Raw genomic sequence first — 25,497 nt, 5'->3', positions numbered from 1 at the left:
CCAGCTCTGAACTAACAATTTTTAGAAGTTATTTTGCTGACATTTTTCTCCCCAAACTTCAATGTCCCTTTCCTTAGGAGAAACATCAGACGGAGTGAGCAAGTCAGTTCACAAAGTCTTTGCTTCCATGCTTGGGGAGACTGAAGATGATGAAGAGGAAGAGGAAGAGGAGGAGGAAGAGGAGACATCTGAGCAACCCACTGCAGGCGATGTATTTGTGTTGGAGATGGTTCTAAACCGTGAAACCAAAAAAATGATGAAAGTACGTTATTTTAGTACTTAGAAAAATGTGTGAAAATGGTAGAGCCATTGAGAGTTTGCAGGTGAACTTGGGAAGCAGTTCAACAGTAAGAAAGAACCCGGGAGGCAGCTACCGTCGTCCATTTCTTTGTCTTTAAATTTAATTTAGAATTAATTTCATATGTGTGCTGTGTTTACATCATTGCCACCCCATCTTTCTCCCTCCAGGCCCTCCTGTGTCATCTGTCATCTTGTCCCCCTCCCCCCATCATGGTCTCTTACTGTTATATGTGTGCGAGGCGGGGGAGAGGGAAAGTAGCAGGTCATACGGCATGCTTCAGTACTGTTGTCCACATGGATATGTGCTCGGGACTGGTAGCCTTCAGGCCCACTAGTCTGACACTCTCTTCCTCAGCAGTATTGATTGCCTGTAGCTTGTCATCTAGGGCTGGGCCCTGAGAGAGTTCCCCCGTCCACACTGGCATGTCAATTGGTACTGTCATTTTTGGGGTATTACTTAGGTAGCCATACTGTTGAGATTTCGTGGTGCATTTTCATTTTTGTAAATAGAAGACACTGTCTCTCAGTGGATGTCCTCCTTAATAGGTTTTTCCCCACTGAGGGAAATAAGCCAATTCAAGTCAAGATAAAGGCAGGTTTATTGGATGCAGCTCTCGGGTGGGCTCACTGGTCCCAAGGAACTAGGCCAGAGAAGTTGCCATGGGGAGGGAGACAGAGAGGAGGGGAAGAGAAAGAGCATGCACACACAGGAAGAGAGAAAATGCAGAGGGAAGAAACCAAAACATCTGGATTACACAGGGAAGCCCAGCCCCTGGCCTGGAAAGCTCAGAGTAGAGGGCACAGTATGTCAGCTGTGCCCTGTAATGGGTATGGACTGAGGAATCCTGGGAGAACCTGGAGGACAGGAACATTCACTTTGGTATGTTAAATATGTACCTCAGCCACTTGTCCTGGGTCTGAGACCCAACACTGGTTCTCTGGCTTTTAACATTTCTTCAGTGTTCCCTGAGCCTTAATAGGAGTTGTGTTGTAGACTGTCAGTTGATCTCTGCATATTGACCAGCTGTGGCTTTTTCTAACCATTCCATCTGCTGCAAAAAGAAGCTTTTTTGATGAGGAGTGAGTGCTGCGCTGACCTGTGGGTATGAGTAAGAATGACTATTTAGAACACAGAGGTTATCTGTTTAGGAAAGCAAGTTCTTCTCCAGGTTCCATGGCTTCCCCAGCTGTGAGTGGTTGCCCAGGTTTGCAGTAGCAGGCACTCCCTGCTGTTGAATAAGTCCAATAAGGTGGCCGTCGGTTGCGCCTAGTATACACGTGCCATTATTGCACTTTAAGAGTGCCTTGCTGTTCTGGTCCTGCTTGTTGTTTCTAGACTTTACAGCTGAGTGTGACAGTCCATTGCTTTTCTCCTTTGATAAAGGAGAAAGCCTTGGGATAGTTTGAGAGCGTGTGCTTTGGGAAGAGTCTTTCAGGTCAGGGCTGGCTCTATTCCTCCATCCTCTGACCGAAGTGTGTTTTGCCTTCAGGAAGAGTCTTACCTTCAGTTTCTAGTACACCCAAGGGCCATGACATTAGTCTGTATTGTTTTGTGGGGCGGGAGGTCTTCTGTACTTCCTAGACCAAAAATTCAAAAGGATGCTTCTTAGGCCTGGCATTGGAGTAGGGAGACTGTCACTTTTGGGGAAGCATTATCACCCCCTAGTGGTGTAACCTTCTTAAGCACACACAGAGGTTTTAAGTAAACAAGAAACTCCTATGATTCCCATGGCTTTTTAAACGTCCTTTGTACTACTTGTCCCTCTTCCCCGGTAAGTCTTCCTCACCCGTTTTTCTCTCTCTGCTTCATTGCACCTTGTCCTGTTATTCCCATCTCTAGATGTGACACCCCTGCCCCACCCCCACCAGCTAAACTTCTGTTCCTCCAGTTACTCAAGGTTATATGCGTGCCTCTCACGATTTGGAGCAAGGATCCATAAATAAGAGAGGACATGTGATGTTTGTCTTTCTGGGTCTGGGTTACCTCATTCCATATAATATTTTCTAGTTTCATTCATTTACCTGCATACATATGCTTTTATTTTCCTTTACAGCCAAATAGTAGTCCATAGTGCTTAGTCACCACATTTTTACTATGAGTTCTCTGTTCAAGGACATTTAAACTATGGCCTACGTATTGCGAATAGAACAACAGTTAATATGGCTGAGGAATTAACTGTGGAGCGGGATGCCCTTTGGGCCTATGCCAAGGAGAGGTACAGCTGAGCTAATATGCTAGATTGATTTCTAGGTTTGTGAAGCTTCTCCACACTAATTTCTAGAGTGGCTAAACCAATTTGCACTTCTACCCACAGTCTTTTCCCCACCCTCCCGTCCCACAGTCTTTCCCCCACCCTCCCGTCCTTGCCAGCATTTGTCATCTGTTCTTTGTTGATCTCTGCCATTCTATTTAGGGTAAGATAAAATCTCAAAGTTGTTTCAATTTGCATTTCTTGAATATATAAGGATGATGAACACTTTTTGAGATATTTCTTAGCCATTCATTTCTTTCTGAGAACTCTCTTTTCAGATTTCAAACCCAGTTTTTACTTGAGTCATTTGTTTTCTTGACTGTTTTTTGAGTTCTTTGTATATTCTGGATATTAATCCTCTGTCAGATGTATAGTTGACAAAGTCTCTCCCATTCATTGGATTCCTTTTCATATGGTCGATTGTTTCCTGTACAAAAGCTTTAGTTTTATGAGGTCCTACTTGTCAATTGTTGGCCTTAATTCCTTGGGAAACAGAGTCCTGTTCTGGAAGTCCTTTCAAATACCCATGTCACGTAGGGCACCGCCTGTGTGTTCTTGGAGTAGTTTCAGGGTTCGGCTCACATTGAGATCTTTGAGCAATTTGGAATTAATTTTTGTGTAAGGTAGTAGTTTGGGGTTTATTTTATTATTCTGTATGTAGATATCCAGTTTTATCAGCATCTTTTGTTAAAGAAGTTGTCTTTTCTTCAGTGTATACTTTTGGCATCTTTGTTAACTATCAGCAGCTATAGTTCTGTATACTCATGTCTGGGCTTTCAGTTTTGTTTAATTAGTCCACATGTCTGTTTTGTGTTGCTGTCATACTTTTTTTTTTTTTTTTTTAATAACTCTATAATAGAGCTTGAGATCTGGAGTGGCAATCCTTCTAGCATTGCGCTTTTTGCTCAGGATTACTTTGGCTCTCTGAGGTATTTTGTGGTACCATATGAGTTTTAGGATTTTCTTTTTCCTATTCTTGTGTAGAATGTTATGGGTATTGATTGAGATTGCATGCTGTAAATTGCCTTTGGTAGATGGTCATTTTACAATATTCAGACACGTTGTGAATAGGAGGTCTAGTTTCTACCTTCTAGTGTCTTTGTTAGTCTCTTCACAGAGTTAAAGCTTTCATTGTAGTGATCTTTTACCATCTTGGTTAGATTTATTTCTAGAAATTTCTTTTCTTTGAGGCTGTTGTGAATTGTCTTTCATTTCTTATGCTTCATTTTGTAGAGTTTTATGTAAGACGTAATTGTTCATGTGTCAAAGTGTTCTGTAGTTTTGCTACTGAGAGATCCATTGTATGACTCAGAGGGTTTTGGTTTTGTTTGTTTTTTGTTTTTGTTTTTTTGCCACTTTTTTACCAAGTTTATTCTGATGAATTTCAAAGAAGGACTGTCTAGTATGTGTCTGCATTGTAATCAGGGTTAGCATGTGTCTGCATGTACTGTTGTAATCAGGGTTAGCATGTGTCTGCATGTACTGTTGTAATCAGGGTTAGCATGTGTCTGCATGTACTGTTGTAATCAGGGTTAGCATGTGTCTGCATGTACTGTTGTAATCAGGGTTAGCATGTGTCTGCATGTACTGTTGTAATCAGGGTTAGCATGTGTCTGCATGTAATGTTGTAATCAGGGTTAGCATGTGTCTGCATGTACTGTTGTAATCAGGGTTAGCATGTGTCTGCATGTACTGTTGTAATCAGGGTTAGCATGTGTCTGCATGTACTGTTGTAATCAGGGTTAGCATGTGTCTGCATGTACTGTTGTAATCAGGGTTAGCATGTGTCTGCATGTACTGTTGTAATCAGGGTTAGCATGTGTCTGCATGTACTGTTGTAATCAGGGTTAGCATGTGTCTGCATGTACTGTTGTAATCAGGGTTAGCATGTGTCTGCATGTACTGTTGTAATCAGGGTTAGCATGTGTCTGCATGTACTGTTGTAATCAGGGTTAGCATGTGTCTGCATGTACTGTTGTAATCAGGGTTAGCATGTGTCATGACTTAGGTTAGCATGTGTCTGCATGTACTGTTGTAATCAGGGTTAGCATGTGTCTGCATGTACTGTTGTAATCAGGGTTAGTATGTGTCTGCATGTACTGTTGTAATCAGGGTTAGCATGTGTCTGCATGTACTGTTGTAATCAGGGTTAGCATGTGTCTGCATGTACTGTTGTAATCAGGGTTAGCATGTGTCTGCATGTACTGTAACCCGTCTTGTTGTGCTGATAGCTGCTTACTACTAATTCCTGACCGTGTGACAGACAGATGGTAATTAGTTGAGCTCTGAACTTTGAACTGTAGGAAGGTTTTTGTTGTTTCTGTTTTTGCTTTCTTTGGTGCTCCTCTTTGCAACATATCATAAAATAGCTTTTTCCTTTCCTGCATGTGGATTTTAGCTTGCATCATATAATTAGACTTAAGTATTAAGGAATCAGAGTTATAAATACTGAGTATCTAGTCTTGAGTTTGGAAGATTAAGATATTTTAGAGAGAAGTTTCCGTTATGTTTTATGTATGCTTTGGAATTGAAATTTCCTAATCTCTATGTTGTTTTCCTTCTGGACAGGAGAAGAGGCCTCGGAGCAAACTCCCTAGAGCCCTGCGAGGCCTCATGGGCGAAGCCAACATTCGTTTTGCTCGAGGAGAACATGAAGAGGCCATATTGATGTGCATGGAAATCATACGACAAGGTGTTTTCTGCGGGGACTTGATTGATGATAGTAATAGCCAAACAAACAGGGAGGATTTGATTGTGCTGTGTATAAAACACACTCAGAAGTGAGAGGTGCTGTAGGAACAGTAACCTCCACTTTCCACATTGATCGGAGTTACTAGAAAATGAAAACCACAGGCTGCGAGTCCATGAAAATGAGTCATATCTTTTGAACTCTTTCTGGTCTCTCCCTCCCCTTCAACTTTTCATTTTTGGAGTTTTAGTCTTTTATAGCATTAATCTTTTTAAGTCAGCCAGGCCACCTGTTCACGTATCCATCTGTCTCCATTGTGTTGCTGGTTGGAGCTGTTCCTGTCTGCACTCTGAGCAAGGGTTCTACCAACTGAACTATACCCTCAGTGCTGTTAACTTTCTTTTCTTTCTTTCTTTCTTTCTTTTTTTTTTTTTAATGTTAAGTGTTTTATGTTAAAATCACTTGAAGAACATTCTGACAAATCTCAGAATTTTTGATATTTTTATTGCTTTTTGTTCCAATTTTTTTCAAATACGCAGTGCAAAATTATTTTAATCTGTCTTTTGGTAAGCATACCTTTAAGTTTGTTGTTTTTATCTCTTTGTTAGGTGGCACATCTTATATATGTTGAAGGTCATCTTCAGTAGTGACTGTGACCAACTGCTTGTGCCACATTTTTCCTGGTTGCTATCAGTTTCCTTGCAGTGCATGTTATACAACTAATGTATTCTTTCAGTCTCATGGCATTTCCATCTAGTCAGATTGGTCCTGTGAGAAGTCTTACTGCAGTTTCCAGGATTATTCATTATGGTAACTTGTGGCTACTACGTATGTCCCCAGCCCATTAGAAATAAGATTAACCAAGCATTTCTTTAGGACATATTACTTGGTTTTGTTGCCCAACATTTATTTCAGCTTACAATGAGAAAAGGTCTCCAGCAGTTTTTGAGATTTTTTTCCCCATAAATAATATTTTAGAAATACAGATTAATCATTACATTGCACACCCTTGACTGAGGTACTGTGTGGGTACCCTGTGTACATCTACCCTCTACAGTGCAGAAGCTTGAAACAGTGAAAGTTCAACCCCACTGATGTGACTGGTGCTTCTTGGGTGAAATCACCAAGTTTTTAGACCATATTTGGCGTTAGTAACAAGAGATATTCATAAGGAAGGTGTGGTCAGAAGTAGGGTTTTCATGAAATTATATTTTGTTAAATGAAAATAATGCTTTAAAACTGACGTTGAGAATGCTAGTGCTTGCTTTCCTTTTCTAGAACTAGGGTGGTCGGGGCGTCTCAGGCTTGTGACTCAGGTGGTTACAAGTTTGAGGTCAGCCTGAGCCAAAGCAGCAAGAGTCCATTCCAAAATAAATAAATTACAAATAGCTGTGTGTTTGAAAATAAAGAAAATATAAGTGTTTTATGTTATTCAAAGTTCTATTTAATAGTTTTATAATTGTTGGTTTAGAATTTAGTTATTAGAAAAAAATGTAGTTTGGACTGTAGTATCATTACCAGCTTAAGCCTATTCCTTTATCCGCTGAACTCGATTTTATGCTCTCTATTATTATAGCCCCTTTGGCTTATGAGCCGTTCTCTACACTTGCCATGATATACGAGGATCAAGGTGACATGGAGAAATCATTGCAGTTTGAGTTGATTGCTGCACATTTAAATCCCAGTGACACAGAAGAATGGGTTAGGCTGGCAGAAATGTCTCTGGAACAAGATAATATTAAGCAGGCTATTTTTTGCTATACAAAAGGTAATGACCTTTTTCTTGTATAGATGGGAAGATATATTTTTCTTGTTTTGTTTTATTAGGTATTATACCGTGGGTCATTAATGCATTAGGGGGTGGGGTGGGGTTTATGTTGTTAGTTCAAGTGTATTTGTTTCTTTCTCTCTTTTTTAAATTAAAACAAAAATTGAGAACTTTATACATGAAGACTGGATATCTATCACTCTGCCGTTCCTCTCCCCTCAGGCTCCTCAGTTCTCATGTTGCCCGCCCAGTTCGTGCTCGCCTCTTCATTACTGCGTGTACATAAGTGTGTACATAAGCGCACGCACACACCACAAAAAACACACATGTAACCTGCTAAGTCCATGTAGCCTTACTTGTATGTACACGTGTCCAGGCTGGGCACTCGAGATAGGGCAGGGCCTCTCTCCTCCCTGAGGCAGCCTGATTCTCCTTTCAGCATCCCTTCATCGCCTGTCGATTTCTGGGGTGGGACTGTGCAGAATTGTCCTTATCCTTGTTGGCTTCTCAGCTAGTGTTGTCATTATGCTGGTCTTGTTCAGACAGCCAGATTGCTAAGGGTTCCTGGGTGCATTTTCCATGTCGCGTCTAGGGTACACTGTCACAGCAGGCATCCAGGTTCTCTGGCTCTGTGATCTCTCCGCCTCATCGTCTGTGATTTTCCCCCGAGGCTTAAGTATAGAAGTGTGTTGTAGAACTTAGTTATAATAGGTTGTTTCTTGCTATGCTGCTAGCCCAAATATGCTTGCTTTGTCTTTTGAGACAGACTTTCTCTGTGTATCCTTGGCTGTCCTGGAACTCACTTTGTAGACCAGGCTGGCCTCAAACTTACAGAGATCCCACCTGCCTCTGCCCCCCGCCCCCCAGTGCTGGGATTACAGGCGTGCGCCGCCACACCCAGCAATGTACCTGTTTCTTATATATAGTCTGTTGTGCCATATACCTGGAGCCCTCTGTTCTCATGTTTATTTGTGACTTACTTATATTGTGCTGACTATAGCACAAATCCTGGTGGCTGAACAGTACTTTAGATTTCACGCCGAGCTCCATGTTGCTTTCAGGCTCTAACTTTTGTGACTTGAGTGACCACATGACCATTGTTGTAGAGAGTCGAGTCAGTTCTTAGATCAAACTCAGTCAAGAGTTCTTGTGAAGACAGACTTCTTCCAGAGTAATTTTCTTGTTCCCACTGGGAACGTGTTTATTACATTTTTGAGGTAGGTCACACCTCTTTTGATAAATATGTAATTTTTTCTCTTTTTTTTCTTTGTAGCTCTTAAATGTGAACCTACTAATGTCCGTTACCTGTGGGAGAGATCAAGCCTTTATGAGCAGATGGGTGATCATAAAATGGCCATGGATGGCTATAGGCGTATCTTAAATCTTTTGTCTCCATCTGATGGAGAACGTTTTATGCAGTTGGCTAGAGATATGGCGAAGTAAGTTTGAAATTAAATATATGTACGTATGTGCCTTTACTAGTCATTTTGCAAATCAAAGCTACTTGAAATAGAATGTATTTTGCATTGAGGTCTAGAAAATTTTTTTTTTTTTGTCTCTTTTGTTTTGCCCAATTATAACCTTTTTAAAATTTAGTGTTTTTTGGTTTCCAGGTGAACTGTGTGATTGTTTGGAAAGTTTTGTATGTAAAGTTGCACTTCTAGTGCTCAGAAGCTTAAAAGTGAGGCATGTTCTTCAAGGAGATTAGGTTGCCAGCTTTTTGTAACCTAGTCAAAGTTGTATATATTTGTAATTTTTTTTATCAAAATGATCTTTTTTTTATTGCAGATGTGTCAGTGAAATCTTTGTAATCTGGGATAGTCTATACTCATCTTGAATCAGTATAAAATAGTATGCTAAGTGACATGTTATAGTCACAAATTTTCTTTAGAATACTCCCTGTGCATTGACTTCTCTGATACGTTGCGCAGCAGAACAAAGCAGGAGGCATTTGCCTAAGAGATGTTTTCTGCTGTGTTTGTTTGAAGAGCACGATGCAGCATTTCTTCCTGGGTTAACTGTCTTGACTTCGGCATATTAGGACTAACCTGTGCAGTCTATGACTTGCATTCTGATGCTTTTTAGCTGTGAACTGTCCTCACCCTCTCAGGACAGTTATGCAAGAGCAGTAACTGCATCTGTACAGGTCAGTGAGGGAAGCAGCTCTAGGTTGATGGCTGATGGTAAGCCATGAGCACTGACGCCTTCCTAGGCCATGTGCAGCTGCTGTGCAGCTATTGCAGTCACTAGTCTAATAGACCTGAGGAATTAGGGCGTGAAGATCAGTTTGCTTTCACATGTGTTACATTACAGGTGAACAGTGGCAATGGCCACTTGATTGATTAGGCTTCGCTTTGGTCATTTGCCTTCCAGAAATATTTATTGAGTAAATCTTACATGAACACTGTATAAGGAACTAGATGAGCACTATCAAGCAGCTATTAAAAGTTCTCTGCCCTTGCCTGTAATCCCAGCACTCAGGAGGCAGAGACAGGTGGATATCTGTGAGTTCGAGGCCAGCCTGGTCTACAAAGTGAGTCCAGGGTAGCCAAGGATACACAGAGAAACCCTTTCTCAAAGAAAAAAAGAAAGAAAGAAAGAAAGAAACAAAGAAAAAAACAGTTCTCTGCCCTCATGGAATTTATAATCCCATGAGGGGAGATAGGTAGAAAGCAAATAGCAGCCAGATATTTAACATATCACATTGATAAGTGACAAAGACAAATTAAAAAGGGAAAGGTGATAGAAGCATAAGCATAGAGTGGGTTAGTGAAGGACTTGGGGCCCTGCCTTCTGGTGGTGTGCCTGAAGGGAGCCGGTCCTTAGGACTGAGGCTACAAGTATGTGCAGGAGACAAGATGGAAGCTGATGCATTACAGTAAACACAGCAGAGGGCTTTCAGAGCAGCTTGGCAGTGCCCTTTGTGGGGTGTGTAAGGACTTTGACTTTGACTCTAAATGAGTTTGGAAGCCACTGAAGCATTTGAGTGGAAAAGTGATATAATTTGACTTAAATTTTAAGTGCATCAATTTTGGTTGCTCTTTTGGGCAAAAATTGAAGAGTGATAAGGGCAGAAACAGGAAGACGACTGAGAAAATTACCAAAATGATAGTTGGGAGGGAAAGTCGTAGCTTGATCAGGGTAGAAATAGGCAGAGGTAGTAAGAAGTAATCAGGTTCTCAGTGTAGCTTAAAAGTTCATCTAAAGAGTCATGTATTGATGTAAGAAGTGTTACCTACTTGCGTGCTCACAGGCTTGAGTATGCCTGTCCTGTATGTGGGAGGAAGAGAAGATGGAGAGAGAAAGCATTAAGGAAGGACTAACTCCCAAGATGCTCCAGCATTTATGCGGCAGGGAAGAAGAGAGCAGACAGCCAGGAGATGGAAAGGACATGTCAAGGGCAGGGAAGAAGCGAAGAGCGTGATGTTCTAGAGTTCCTGAGGAAAGCACCCCAGTGAGGCCGCTGGTCTTCAAGCATGGCAGGCAGGTCCCAGGGAACAAAGCCTGAGATGAGGCCGTAAGGGTTAGCTCCCTGGAGATCGTCTTTGGCAGAACGGTAATGTGGGGTCTGGGTCAGGTTCTTCTACCTCCTTAGTCCCTACTCCAAAGAACTGAAAGTAAGAGTCTACACAGCAGCAAGGAAACTTTATTCAAAAGTAAGATGGTAACAATAGTAATAGTAACAATGCATAATAATAATACCGATCAGAAAGAAACTACAGGCCACACAAGAGAGAAAGTGTTCCAGTGCCCCAGATTCTCTTTGGGGTTCAAGAGAAGGAGTTTGGCTGCTAAAGGACATAGTTTGGCAGCTCTCTATTTGCACTGTAGATTAGGCCATGTGTTCACTTTCTTACTACACGTTTTCCTTCCCATAATGCATCTGATTTTAATCATATGCACACCCAATTATGCATAAGCTAAGGTGGTAAATGGGGAGTCTCCCTAAAAACGTCCTTGAAGACACTCACCTCCTGCATGCACATGCACCCAGTGGAATACAGAAGGAGAGGTGTGGCACAGCCAGGGCCTGGACCAAAACATGTTATAACACTTGGTTGGTTTGGTTTTCCTTGTTTGTAAAAGAAGGTTATTGTGAACACTGAGGAGGAACCTGGTTTCCAAGCCTCTTTAAATTTGGTAGATGGCGAAGACTGGCCTGGCACATACAAGGCACCATCCAGTCTGTTTAACAGTGTACACCAATGTACATCTCTTCCACTGCAAAGATTGACAATGCAGCATGGTAACCAGTGGCCATTCATAATTCTTGGATTTTTCTTTTAGCAATAGTGTTGTTGTCAGAGGAGCTAAGGAACAGTCCTAGAGATGAAGAAATGAACGGGGAGAGACTTTACTTCTGTGTACTGAAATGGCAGGGTCAGGGTGTTAGATCAAGACCCTGGGTTTGATCTTAAACAAAACACAACCAACAACAAAAATCCAGGTTTTAGGTCCAGGCCCATCAGCTTATTTAACAAGAGTACACTTTGTACACAGTTAACTTCTAAGTGAAGTTAATTGTGAGTTTTCCCATTTCAAATTTGGGCTTTGTTAGCGTTTTTACTTTTCTAACAAACACACCATGAAGAAGATAATGTCTTTTGTAATGTTACCTGGGATCACTCTACTGATCATTTCTCTCATGCCTTTGTCTCAGTGTGTGATTCCCATTATCAGCTCCTTTGGGTGGGCCTGTCGATGCTGTGTGTGGGAGCTGGTCTATATTTCATTGTTGTACTTTTTTAGTGAGACCAACAGAAAACAGTGAAACAAATTAACATTGATGGTCCTGACAGCAACAGAAGCTTACTGGTCCTGTTACTTTGGACCATGGGTAAGATCTATGCTGGGAATAGGAAGCAGGTTTTGCTTTGAAATCCTCATTAGTTACTTGAATTTTGTACAGAACAGAAAGGCTCACGTCCAACATTGAGCCATAGGACTTAAATGCCTTGAATCCTTGTGACTATTTGTCCACCCGACCCATGGTGCTGGGGGTTGAACTTGGGGTCTTCTGCATCTTAGGCAAACAGAGTGCCACTGACCTCTGCCCGCAAAGCTCTGGTGTTTCTTACATGTAATCCAGTATATGCTTTCACTTCATACAAGTTTTTCTTGGAAAATGGATTGACCGTGAGTCATGTTTGTGCTCATGTTTTCCAGTGCACATGTAAATGTGTGCCTGTGCACATGGGGGTCAGCCTTGGGTGGCATTTCTCAGGGCCTATCTACCTTTTCTGTTTGAGACAGTGTCTCAGCTGGAGCCTGAGGTTCACCAGTTATGTTAGGCTGGCTGTCAGTGAGCCCCAGGATTTTTGTGTCTGTCTTCCAGCACCCAGCACCATGCTGGCTTTTTACTTGGGTTCTGGGGCTCAAATGGGGACCTCGTGCTGATATAGCAAATCCTGTCCTGGTGAGCCTCTTTAGCCTTTGGCTCTGTTTTTGCCACCTTTGAGTTCTTTGTGGTGGTGGGTTTGAACCCAGGGCCTCATGTGCTAGGCAAGTCCTCTCCCTGCACATCTGCAGCCTCTGGGAGGCACTGATTCTACCTCTTAGTGCTACTGTGGTTTTACAGTTCTTCCTCCTTTTCATGTCTAAGAACATGAAACCACTTAGTTAGGCGACCTAAGTAAGACACTGAGATTTATCATCAGAATTAACTGTGCATCTACTTGCCGCTCACCTTCTTTTAGGAGTTACTATGAAGCCAATGATAGTACTTCAGCTATAAGCATAATTGAAGAAGCTTTCTCCAAACACCAAGGCTTGGTCTCCATGGAAGATGTTAACATAGCAGCTGAATTATATATCTCCAACAAGCAGTATGACAAAGCTCTGGAGGTAGGAATGCTTGTGTGCGCTTCCTTTAGGTTTAAACCTGTGCTTGTCTTCCAGAACTGCCTAGAAATAAGTGTATTGTCATTTTAATTATATGCTCTGTGAAAATAGATTTCTAGATTCTGTGTGAAATGTAAATATAAGTGATCTTGCCATTATAGAGCCCAAGAGCGTCTATACTCAATGGTAACAGGACAGTTTCTGTTGGAGAAAGTTTGTGGTCATACTGATAAGTCGTTGGTTTTAGTCAACATGATATCATAATGTTAAAGTTCCACCGTTAGAATTCCTTATTTCAAAAGGCCTATTTTTTAATTTCTGTTTTTTTCCCTTTTTTTTTTTTTTTTTAGGTAATTACAGATTTTTCTGGAATTGTCTTAGAAAAGGAGACTCTGGAAGAAGGCACCTCAGAAGACAGTAAAGGTTGTAGTAAACTTCCCCTAGGACACATGCATAACCCTATCTTGTTAGGGGTGGGGTCTTGAGTTGGTAAGGTTCTCAGAGCATGTCTGGTCTTCTTATATCAGCTTTTAAGTAACCTTTCTTCTTTTCTCTTTGTGATGCTAAGGCTCAAGCCCAGAGCCAAGCACTATGGGTGAGATATATTGCTAGCCCGTGGTTTATTAGCAATCAATCTCTCTCTCTCTCTCACTCTCTCTCACTCTCTCTCTCTCTCATGATTTATTTATTTATGTTTATAGTTTTCTGTCTGCATGTAACACCTGCAAACCAGAAGAGGGAACCAGATCTTATGGTAGATGGTTGTGAGCTACCATGTGGTTGCTGGGAATTGAACTCAGGACCTTCGGAAGAGCAGCCAGTGCTCTTAACCTCTTGAGCCATCTCTCCAGCCCTTATAAGCAGTCTTTTAAAAAATACGGTTTTTGTTTTTTGTTTTTTTAATTAATATACCCATTTGAGCTTGCAATTTGTCTTTGGTCCTTGTTCCTTTTCACTTACTTTTGTTTGTTTTATTCTGTTTTGATTGTCTCTTTTTGAGACAGGATCTCACTCTGTAGCCTAACCTGGAATTTACTGTGCAATCCAGGCTGGCCTCTAACTCAAGGCAGTTCTCCTGCCTCAGCTAGGATTACAGCTGTACATCTCCATACTCGGCTCCTTACGTGATTCTAGAAGAAAAGAGAGTGAGTCACTGTTAAGTCGGAACCTTAGGTTTTTCTACAAGGGCATTAAGTGTTCTACTGTTTAAAATTCTTAAAACTTAGTAGTTACATAGAAAGTAGAGCTTGGTGGGATTCTCCTGCCCTTTTTGAAAGACTAGAGTGCAGGAGCCGGGAGTGGTGGTGCATGCCTTTAATCCCAGCACTTGGGAGGCAGAGGCAGGCAGATCACTGTGAATTCAAGGCCAGCCTGGTCTACAAAGGGAGTCTAGGATAGCCAAGGCTACACAGAGAGACCCTGTCTGAGAAAACCAACAAAACAAAACAAACAAACAAAAACAGAGTGCATAGTCACAGCCCTGAGAAGACAGCTGCCCCTGAAATGTGACTTAGTCTCTTCCAGCCCTTGTCTGGTCTTTGTACCACACCCATTAACCTCTTCTGGAAAATGTTAACATGTATGACTTCCTCTGAGCTGTAACAAAGTGGTCATAGTCTGTGTCCTTACTCCTTTGAGAGTTCCTGGGTAGTACTTTTCATCCTTATTTTGAGAGGGTTTTGATGGGAGTTACGGGAAATGAGTTGATGGCCAAGTATGTCTGTTTCACATAGCTTCCTTCCTGGCCTGTTGTGATCTTTTGAGTTTGAGCACTTTCTAAATCAATGTGTGCTAATTCATAAAAGCAAGACCCGGGACGGGATAAGGATTAGATAAATATTGAAGTGAAAGGTTATTGGGAATGGAACCCTAGGTCAGTAGAAGTTCCTTTAAAAGGCCGGCTGGTTGAATAGGGAATATATATATGACTGATTTTTCTGCCCTCGAGGAAGTAGGACAGGGAGAATAAGTTTAAATAGAATATAGAAACTTTATTCTTTACTCTTTAGGAGCAATGGTGAGGAAGTTTCTGTAGTAACTGCTGTTCTGTAAAAAGAGGAGGGCAGGCAGCCAGGTGGGGGCACTGCACACGGAGCAGGTGTGGGCACTGCACACTGAGCAGGTGTAGGCACTGCACTCTGAGCAGGTGTGGGCACTGCACTCTGAGCAGGTGTGGGCACTGCACACTGAGCAGGTGTGGGCACTGCACACTGAGCAGGTGTGGGCACTGCACACTGAGCAGGTGTATGCACTGCACTCTGAGCAGGTGTGGGCACTGCACTCTGAGCAGGTGTGGGCACTGCACACTGAGCAGGTGTGGGCACTGCACACTGAGCAGGTGTGGGCACTGCACACTGAGCAGGTGTGGGCACTGCACACTGAGCAGGTGTGGGCACTGCACTCTGAGCAGGTGTGGGCACTGCACTCTGAGCAGGTGTGGGCACTGCACTCTGAGCAGGTGTGGGCACTGCACACTGAGCAGGTGTGGGCACTGCACACTGAGCAGGCCTCGGACTGCTGCTGTGGGGTACTTGCTGTAAGGGCACAGAGCTCCCTTAGGTCTCTTTCTAAGGACATGAATTCTCTTTATGAGGGCAAAGCTCTTGTGACCTTATCATCTTAGACTAGCGATTAATAGCAAATTCTGTAAAGCAAGTGGTATCACTTAATTTTAAAGTAACTTTTTTTGTTTTTGTTTTTTGAGACAGGGTTTCTCTGTGTAGCCTTGGCTGTCCAGGACTGGCTTTGTAGACCAGGCTGGCCTTGAACTCACCTCTGCCTGCTTCTGCCTCCCGAGTGCTGGGATTAAAGGCATGCACCACCTTGCTAGGCTGTAACTTCTGTTTGATTCTACTACTAAAGGGAAAGAACTAATATCCTAGACAGTTTTATGAAATGGAAACAAACTGAGTGTAATTTAATGTACAAAATATGAATTAGTTGTAGATTAGAACTCCTTTAATTTCCCAGAATTTTAAGTCACTTTGCTATAATGAAGTTTTAGAAAGCAGAAAAGTATTTAACCCCTTTCATAAGCTTCTCTATAGTAAATTCTAAAGTGAGGCTTTGGAATGCAAGAATTTATAAAGAGGTTTTTATATATTCTGGTTAGTTTTTTTTTTTTTTTAATCCCATGTAATCTGGTAAAAGATGTGGAAATTTGTGGATAAGATGGTCTTAAGAAAAGAACAGGATAAGTACAGAGAACAGACAGACTGGAGGACGTAAGAAGCTGCTGACAGAGTAGGCCAGCGTGAGCATTCACTGGGGTCCTCCCCTGAGCTGTTGGAAATAGGGTCTGTGGCGTTGTCTTCGCTTGCTGTACACCCTGAGCTCACACATAGGAATGCCTTGTCTGATGCTTCCGCAGCTGCCGAGACCGTTACCTGCTCCATACCTGACAGCGTGCCAATAGATATCACGGTGAAGCTGATGGTTTGCCTGGTGCATCTCAACATCCTTGAGCCGCTCAATGTAAGTAGCCCTGAGAGCTGAACCCATGTAGGAGGGTCCGGCCCTTCCCTTCAAGTCCAGTCGCTCCCTCAGAAGATGAGAGGTCGTAACCTGACCTTAGGTTTTCACATTTCTTAATAAGGGGGAAAACACAGTATGCCTCAAATTATTTTCGTAGGGATGTCTCCTAAAACAAAGTGTTTTAGAATTGGGCTTGGAATAATTTTCTTTAAAATGAGAACAATCCAAAGACCAGAAGTTGTGATTCGCCTTTACGCAGTCTATAATTCTTACAACTTCTCCCTCTTTCTGACCTTGGAATAAGCAATTCATTGAATTAAAAAAAAAAAAAAAAAATTGGGCATCTGCTTTGTTGACCTTAGGGGAAAGTATTAAGTAAAACAGATTCCCCCCTTCACGGGTCTTCTGTTCTAAAAGATTAAATACATTTATAAGGTATGTTAGTTATTGGTTGGTGAAAAGTGCTCTGAAGAAAAATCAAGGGATATACAGAATGTAGGGACCGGAGAAAGTTCTAAGCTTTTAGTAGGGGACTCACCTGAGGAGATGGCGTTTGGGTAAGAGCTGAGGGACTAGCTTTTGAAAACCTCAGCAAACACTTGGAGCCAAAGGCACAGGCTTGTTGGCCCTTTGTTAGGCCCATAGAGTGATTGTGAATGACTGAGCACAGAAATGGTGGACATAGGAGTCTTCTTCACAGAAACACAGAAATGAGCAGAAAATGATCAGTAACGCTGCTTTTGTTAGTCCTTGCTGCTCTTTGGCTTACATCATGTCGCTGATAATGAATGTCTGACCTCTGGGTTTTGTTTGGAGTTTAGCCGCTCTTGACGACACTGGTGGAACAGAATCCTGAAGACATGGGTGATCTCTATCTCGATGTTGCCGAAGCGTTTCTGGATGTTGGTGAATATAACTCGGCCCTTCCCCTGCTCAGCGCACTGGTTTGCTCTGAGAGGTACAACCTTGCAGTGGTTTGGCTTCGACATGCAGGTAATCCTTTTGTTGTGGGAGACAAACAGTTAATCATACCATCAGGCAAGACTATGTACCCAGCATGGTAGCCATTTAACAGTAGAATGCTGGTGCAAGTGTTTCTGGTTTTGGCATCGTTGTAGGATTAATATTTACGTTGTCCTGCTAGAACTAAGTCTTTGAGCCCTTCCGCTTAAAGAATGTTGGGATCTGCTCCTGACGTCAATGACATCAAGATGCTGAAGATCAAAGGCACAGTATTCGCTAGAGGACAGTACATTAACCTAATGATGTTGACTTTGCTGCAAACAACTAGGGTGACAGTGTCTAGAAACTGACATGTCCCTTAAGTAGACGTCGTTCACGTGTCATACCATACATTATAGAACTGTATTACCAGATAGGGAAAATTTATTTTTAAGAAGTTTATGAATGTATATTTAATGTTAGTTTGCCACACATGTTCAAAATTAATCTTTTATTAGTCATTTTATTTTTTAATTCCATGATTGTCTGAAAATAAATCATTAAGAGTACCGAGAATAACCAAATAAATCTCTTAGACATATAAAAACAAAAGATAGTCTACTAGGATGTCATAAACAAAAGATATTTATTAAGGCTGGGCCTGGTGGTGCACACCAGGGAAGCAAAGTCAAGCAGGTATCTGTGTTTTCAAGGCCAGCCTGGTCTACATATACTGAGCTCCAGGCCAGCCAGGGCTACAAAGTAAGACCCTGTTTCAAACAGACAACAAAAAAATCCAAAGAAAAACAAAAAGGCGTTAACAGGCAGTTTTTGTTTAAAATACTATTATTTCAGAAAGTTGTAAAAATTATTTGAGAGAAGAAAGTCTTGTACAGCTAGAGAAGAGCCAATATGCTGGGCAGCAGCTCTGACGCAGGAGGGCCGGGAGACATGAATATGGCTATAATACCGCCCTAACCAGTTACCTTGATGAATTTGTAGAGGAGCAGAGGGTGAGCAGAGGTGGAGTGGTGCTGCTGGCCCTGGAGCTGCTGCTCTGATTATCAGTAAGGACTTACAAATCCTTTTCATTAAGATCAGATTTGAATCGTTAATGTTTCCATTTTGAATCCATGTAGCTTGAAATTAGTGAGTTGTATTAGTCAACTGAACTGTGGTGGACATGAAAACTTCAGAGTCATCTAAAAATCAGGAAGGACCATTAGAAGAAGTTAATAGCTGTGGCGTAACATGAAATAACTAAACGGGAAACTATTACAATCCATCCTGACTTGGTTTCAAGATAGCCTAATGTAGTGGCCAGGAGACATTTGAGGAGACCATCTGAGGCAAAACATTTAGGAGGTCCTTGCAGTGAGAAGGGCCGTATGGAAAGACCTAGCGTGGTGTTGGGCTGCTAGCACAGAAGGAAGAGCCTGGACGTGTTTCTGATCCAGTGTTAGAACGGAGGGTTGATGGAGGGATTGAGGAATTTTACTTCTGAGGACTCATTTTGAGGAATGCAGGGGGATAATGGGAGGTAGTTGATGCTGCTGCGGAGATTGGAAAACGGGTGCCCAGTAACAGCATGAGTGAAGTGGCCGTGTGGGAGGGGTGAGAGGTGAGAACTGCAGAGTCGCATCTGCGCGGGCTCAGGATGCACACGAGAGGAGGGAACTAGCTTGCTGTTGCCAAATTAGAAAAGCCAGTAGCCTAGCTTCTGTAAGGCACTATTTTAAAATATGTAGACAGGTAATACTTTGCCACTGTGCCATAATAAAGATGTTTGTGGATTAAGATGAGTCCCAGTCATAAGCTCTACATAGATTCAGCTGTCTCCTACGGTATGACCACAGTGTACATCTGGAAATAAAACATCCAAAATGCCAGTGACGATACGGGGAATGCTTAAAACATAGTGCTGAGTGAATAAAGACATACCAAATTGAATATAAACACTGATTATAGCCTTGTAGCACGTAATTCTGATGAGGTGGGGCTTGGAGTCTAGCCTGTAGAATTGGATAGTTGCTTTAAAGTGGTAACAATATTTATTCATTCCTTTATTGTTAGAATTTTTTATGTTGCTCTATTATTTCTTTAAAATAGAAAAAGACTGTCTCAAAAAGTAAAATAATTTATTAATTGAATTTGAAAAGGAGCTGGGCGTGGTGGCGCACGCCTTTAATCCCAGCACTTGGGAGGCAGAGGCAGGCAGATCGCTGTGAGTTTGAGGCCAGCCTGGTCTAAAAAGTGAGGCCAGCCTGGTCTAAAAAGTGAGTCCAGGACAGCCGAAGCTACACAGAGAAACCCTGTCTCGAAAAAAACAAAACAAAACGAACAAACAAACAAAAAATAATAATAAATGTGAAAAGGAACAGTTTTGGTCAATTTACAACTTGATAATTAAACATCTTTTCCTCCTGTAGAGTGTTTGAAGGCCTTGGGCTACATGGAGCGCGCTGCTGAGAGCTACAGTAAGGTGGTGGATCTGGCCCCGCTCCATCTGGACGCCAGGATCTCCCTTTCCACCCTGCAGCAGCAGCTCGGCCGGCCTGAGAAGGCGCTGGAAGCCCTGGAGCCCATGTATGACCCAGACACCTTAGCTCAGGACGCAAATGCTGCACAGCAGGTAGGCCACAGCGCATGGGCTGCTCCGGGTAGGTGTGTTTAGAACTTTCTCCTCAGTTCTTACAGCTTCAGGGCATTTGTCTCAAGTTCACACAGCGAGAGTCGAAAGTTCTGTGAGTGTGTTAAATTTAGTAGGGCCTTTTGTTTTGATGCATGTGTGATGTACTGGTTAGTGTGAGTGTGTGCATGTTTGGAGGTCAGGGCCAGACCCTGGGGAGCCACAGACATTGATTGATTGATTGATGCAGTCTTTCACTCAACTCGAAGCTCATCTGTATGGCTGGGCAGTGCGCTTCAGGGCCCCTGCCTCTGAGCAGCACTAGGACAAGCCACTTGCCTTACTTTTTCTCTGGGTTCTGGGAATCTGAACTCAGGTCGTCATGCTTGCATAGCAGGCCAAGTTGAGTGGTTTTGAAAAGCTATTTCTTCTTAAGTTTTAATCACTTTTTATTAGACATAAATTTTAGCTTCTAATGTATTAATTTTAATTATTATTATAAACATGCTAATTTTTTAAAAGCAAATGTTTGTGGAGCCTGGCTTCTGAAACTGTATCCCTCACTGTCATGTTCCTGTTTACTTAGGAGCTTAAGTTACTGCTTCATCGCTCTACCCTGCTGTCCTCACAAGGCAAAATGTACGGCTACCTGGACACCTTGCTCACCATGCTAGCCATGCTCTTGAAGGTGGGTGGTGACTGTTAGCCTTGCTTATTCTTAAAATGTTTGCTTTGATTTAAACGAATATTAGCTTTGTAATTGCTCCTTTGTATTAAACTCAAATATTTTAAAGTGAAAGGCAGATACATACAGAAGACTTAGAAATTAGTGGCATATGACTGGCAATTCTTTCATAGCACTGGAGATAGACTCTAGGGCCTCGCACATGCCAGGTGAGAACTCTACTGTTGAACTGTGTCCCAGCCATAAGATTGGGCGTTCTACATGGTAACATAGCTTGATTACAGGAGAAGTGAAATAAAATCTTAAGTCTACTTATTTAGAAATGTGAGAATAGCATCTCCAGTTATTACCCTATAGACAGTGGTATGTATTAAAATGGTGCATTCTGCAAAAATGTTGAGCAGGTCTGACATCATCCTTGCTCTGTTTGGCAGGGAAGCAGATGCCTTCCCTCTCCCTCTCCCGCTCTGCACATCGTCATTGATGTGAACTGATGGCGTTCCCCTCATAATGTGTCTGGTGACTGAAATTCCTTTGACAAGACAAAAATAAATGAATCCATTCTCCTTGTAGGCGTTTAGAATAGAGAGACATTGGGAGAGCTCTCCACCTGGTGTGTGGTACCCACAGGCCACCAGCTTTGCTGTGTAAATGATTCACTGAGAAGGTTCTTGTCACCCTTACTCAGGTTGCCATGAATAGAGCCCAGGTGTGTTTGATATCCAGTTCCAAGTCTGGAGAACGACATCTCTACCTCATCAAGGTGTCAAGAGATAAGATAGCAGACAACAATGAGCAAGACACATCAAATTACGATGCAAAAGGTAGTTGTTCCATTTGCTTTGTGTGAAACTTGGCTGAACTGATAAGGATTGATGAAATTATACCAGGTGATAACCTAAAATAAGTGAAAATTGTAATCTAAATCTGTTAGGTATAACCAACTCATTTAATGTTAAGAGGCTTAACTGTAAATACTTTTAAAAAAGAAAAGGAAAATAGCCATTGGTTCTTTCTCTGAGAAAGATAAAGTAAAACAATTTTGACCTTTTAAGAAGAAAATTAATTGGTAAACATTAGAGGACAGTTCAGATTATATGCCCAGTTAGATCAATTACATAGATTTTGATGTTAACTTCTTTTTTCTCTTTTGACAAATAATAGCAGTCCTAGAAAATCTCTGAAAATAAATTGCTGTGACCCACTCTAAGTCATAGGACTTTAAAAGGTGTCTGATTTGGGCAAAACAAAAAAACAAAAAACAAAAACAAAACAAAATTGGAGAAGTTTGAGTGAGGTTGTTACTCATAGAGAGACCTTAGGAAAAGAGAGAGGAAATGTCAGTGTGGCAGATGGCTTCATTGTTATGTACTCCACCGAGCGTTATTTCTGTGACTGTTGGCACAGGCACTGCGGCCTGAGGTGGGGGCGCCCAGCTGTGTGTGGTCTAGTGTGGGTGCCCTGCAGTGGCTTCATGGGCTCGGGTCTATTCCAGCTGCTTGTCCTCTATGGCATGTCGTGTGGGCCATGTTTTTCCAAATTATTTTTCTCCCTATAAACCCCCTTTTCTTCCTCCTTTTAGGCCTTTCTCAGGTTTGTAAGGTTGATGGTTTCATCTTAGTGGAGATGGACTCAGATTAGAGGCATGTGCCAGGCTTCTTCACATGACACGCAGCTTTGTAGGCCGGGTCAACCCCAGGGCCCTGCACATGCTAAGCAGGTGCTCCACGCGGAGGCACATGTCTGCCCCACACAGCTCTGTGCGCTGACATGGCCACGTAAGATGCTAGGTGGCTCTATTCCTAGCTGTATTTGAAGAATGTGCGCTGCCCACTGGAGAGCAGTTGTGTCACTTACTAAGCCATTTCTTGATATGTGCTGTGTGAACAGTGACGTGCAGCAAGCTTGTTCATAATATAGGTGTACCCATGTTCTGATGGTTTCAGAGAGATCACCAGAATAGTAATTGGTGGCGCAGGCAATAGGAATCGCTTCGCTTCTCTTTCCTTCTCCCTTCGCCTCCCTCCCTCCCTCCATTCTTTTATTTCAGTGTTAGGGGCTGAGCTGAGGGGCTTACACATGCTAGACAAGTGCTCTGCTCTTGAGGTACACTCACCAGCCCAAGTTGTTTGTGCCCCCTCTCCCCACCTCTTTCCTCCCCCTCTTTTTTATTTTTCCTGTCCATCGTCTCTCTTTCTTGCTCCCCCCCCACCTCTAAATTGCTTTGGCTTGTCTTGAACTTGCTCTGCAGCCCAGACTGGCCTTAAACTCTCGGCACCCCCCACTCCATTATCCCGAGTACTGAGATTAACAGGTTCGCACTGTCATGTCCAGCTTGCTATTTTTAATGTAACTTTTTGAAGGCAGCTTCTTATGGAGAAATAAAAAGGATGTTAAGGAAAAGTGAAATTTTAAGGCACAGAAAAGAAAATTGAGATTAGGAAAAGACCAAGAAACCCCACATCTGTACAGTGTGGAATTGAAGTCACTTTCTAAACATTGAAAAGCTGTGTGCATGTAGAGGTCCGTGTGCTCGCCCACACTTGCTCCACCTGAGCAGCATGTATCTGAGCCAAGACTGACTGAGGAAGTGGGGTCCCTTTGACTTTGTAGTGACAAGGCAGAGTGACAGTTAACTTGAATGCTAGGTACTTGGAGTCGGAGGGGCAGGACACAGGACTGCAGGAGTCCTCGCAAGCAGCTACTCTCTTCTCATGTTTGTCAGCTTAGCAACAAGAACTCAGGAAAGAGGATCTGAAGCTATCTGCAAACGGCGTCCTGAATGGCTTTCATTTGTCTCATTTTAGCAATATTTGCTGTGCTCACAAGTGTCTTGACAAAAGATGACTGGTGGAGCCTTCTCTTGAAGGCCATATACACCTTGAGTGATTTGTCCCGATTCCAGGAAGCTGAGTTGCTTGTGGATTCTTCCCTGGAATATTATTCATTTTATGACGACAGACAGAAGCGCAAAGAGCTGGAATACTTTGGTCTGTCTGCTACAATTCTGGACAAAAACTTCAGGAAGGCATATGACTATATCAGGTGACTTTCCAATCATAAATCATATTTCAGAAATGTGTATGTGTGTGTGCACCAGTGCATGTATGTGTACCAGTGTGCAGGAGCCTGTGGCGGTAAGAAGAGGGCATCAGATCTTTGGAACTGGACTTACAGGTATCTGTAAGCCACCATGTCGGTGCTGGGAACTGGATCTTCTGCAAAAGTGTAGGTGGTGGCGCTCTTAAGCACTGAGCCATCGCCTCAGCCCCTCCAGCCCTATTGTAATTGTGTTCTTCACCAGCATGTGTGCACTTACCACCGTCAAGAGTTAATAAGTCATTTGGTTCTTAGTGCTCCGGTGGCTTACTGGTGCAGTGCACTGGTGATTCTTAGGTGAACTCTAGAACTGGATTTCTCAGGTTCAGGTCCCCACTCTGACACTTCCTGGTTATGTGGCATCAGCATAGTTACTTAACCTCTCGTTCTTCAGTTTCCCATTTGTAAAGGATGTCATGCTTTTACCATTAGGGCAAATGACTTTATCATATATAATGCCATTTAACAGTGCCTGGCACACTGTATTAGTCATTCATGCTTATGGTTCTGTAGCCTTAGTAAGCTGGAAGACAGCTGAAACAGCCATTTGATGTTTTTAGTAAGGGTGTTTGTCTTTTCAGAATCAAGAGCAAGATAACGATAACTTAAAGCAGCATGTACAGGGGGAAAAGCTCTCTTTGGCTATATAAGAGGCTTAGCTTTTCCCTGTTGGGGACTGCACTAAGGAGTGCCACTCTTACAAGTCAGGAGGCTTACTTTGTCTCCCTCTCACATACTTCCTGCGATTTTAGGGTGATGGTAATGGAAAATGTCAATAAGCCCCAGCTGTGGAATATTTTCAACCAAGTTACCATGCACTCCCAAGACGTAAGACATCATCGCTTCTGTCTCCGTCTGATGCTGAAAAACCCAGACAATCATGCTCTGTGCGTTTTAAATGGACACAATGCATTTGTGTCTGGCAGTTTCAAGCATGCACTTGGTAAGTGTGCTGGCACCTGACTATTGTTGTCATGGTCAGGGCCTGCCTTCTGCTCTGGAGCAGAGCTGCCTGGGTTTCAGTCCCTTTCTCTACTTTATCTCTTCAGCAGAGATATAAGGACCTATCACACAGACTATTTTGAACATCGAGTTAATATGAAGAAGTATTTTAAACCAAGTCTGCTTTATTTAAGTAGTTCTAAGCAATAATAATGGTAAGACTGTTTTGTTAGGAGGTCTTAGAGGTCAAGCAGGTTTAAGGTTAACAGTTATTCCTGCGTAGGGTTAGACGTCATCAAATGGCAACTGCATGCACACATGGACACCCTCATATAGCACACACATATTCTCCCTTCACTTAGAACACAGATTTAAGGCCATAAAATAAATTATGGTCATACATAATACATCTATCCGCACTCTTTATCATCAGGATACACTTAGGATACTTCTAATACCATTGTTGTACATTGCTGTAAAGTTTAATATGTGTGTAGTTGATATTTAAGACGCTAGGGTCTTTATATATTTAAAGCAATAATGTTTGGTTTTAGAACATACTTGAGTGATGAAGGAAGGAGCGCTGTCTTACCACATCATCTGGCCTTGCTTCCTTTCCAGGACAGTATGTACAAGCCTTCCGCACCTATCCCAGCGAGCCTCTCTACAATCTCTGCATAGGCCTGACCTTCATTCACATGGCGTCTCAGAAGTATGTGTTGAAGAGACATGCGCTGACTGTGCAGGTAATTCATTCGATTCTCCCAACTTTGTTTTCATCGAAATGAGTAATATGTGACGTCTTTTTAAAAACCCGAGTTTAAAAGCCAGGCCCGCTTGATAAACAGGCTGAGAATACTCAACACTTTCTCCTGG

The 25,497-nt window shown here is 42.4% G+C and overlaps 1 protein-coding gene and 1 long non-coding RNA gene across 3 annotated transcripts in view; both read left to right on the top strand.

Moving 5' to 3' along the window:
- Positions 1–25,497, top strand: part of Gtf3c3 (general transcription factor IIIC subunit 3) — a 34,066-nt gene that overhangs the window by 4,412 nt on the left and 4,157 nt on the right. Inside the window, exons 3-16 of the mRNA XM_051153822.1 lie at positions 78–262; positions 5,121–5,244; positions 6,818–7,009; positions 8,283–8,448; positions 12,706–12,853; positions 13,201–13,273; positions 16,221–16,324; positions 17,146–17,317; positions 19,696–19,898; positions 20,482–20,583; positions 21,269–21,404; positions 23,388–23,625; positions 24,432–24,622; positions 25,243–25,367. Coding sequence (XP_051009779.1) covers positions 78–262; positions 5,121–5,244; positions 6,818–7,009; positions 8,283–8,448; positions 12,706–12,853; positions 13,201–13,273; positions 16,221–16,324; positions 17,146–17,317; positions 19,696–19,898; positions 20,482–20,583; positions 21,269–21,404; positions 23,388–23,625; positions 24,432–24,622; positions 25,243–25,367 — 2,159 coding nt within the window. The remainder of the gene's footprint in view (positions 1–77; positions 263–5,120; positions 5,245–6,817; positions 7,010–8,282; positions 8,449–12,705; positions 12,854–13,200; positions 13,274–16,220; positions 16,325–17,145; positions 17,318–19,695; positions 19,899–20,481; positions 20,584–21,268; positions 21,405–23,387; positions 23,626–24,431; positions 24,623–25,242; positions 25,368–25,497) is intronic.
- LOC127196268 (uncharacterized) lies at positions 14,687–15,378 on the top strand. Of its 2 annotated transcripts, XR_007831465.1 has the most exons (4): positions 14,687–14,924; positions 14,997–15,044; positions 15,117–15,188; positions 15,237–15,378. It is a non-coding gene; the product is annotated as an uncharacterized LOC127196268 (long non-coding RNA). The 2 variants fall into 2 exon arrangements; XR_007831466.1 differs by lacking the exon at positions 14,687–14,924 and having other exon boundaries at positions 14,943–15,044; positions 15,117–15,164.

Source organism: Acomys russatus, chromosome 12 (assembly GCF_903995435.1).
Source record: "Acomys russatus chromosome 12, mAcoRus1.1, whole genome shotgun sequence".
In the NCBI taxonomy this organism is placed as follows: domain Eukaryota; kingdom Metazoa; phylum Chordata; class Mammalia; order Rodentia; family Muridae; genus Acomys; species Acomys russatus.
This window is presented reverse-complemented; position numbering and strand designations above follow the sequence as displayed.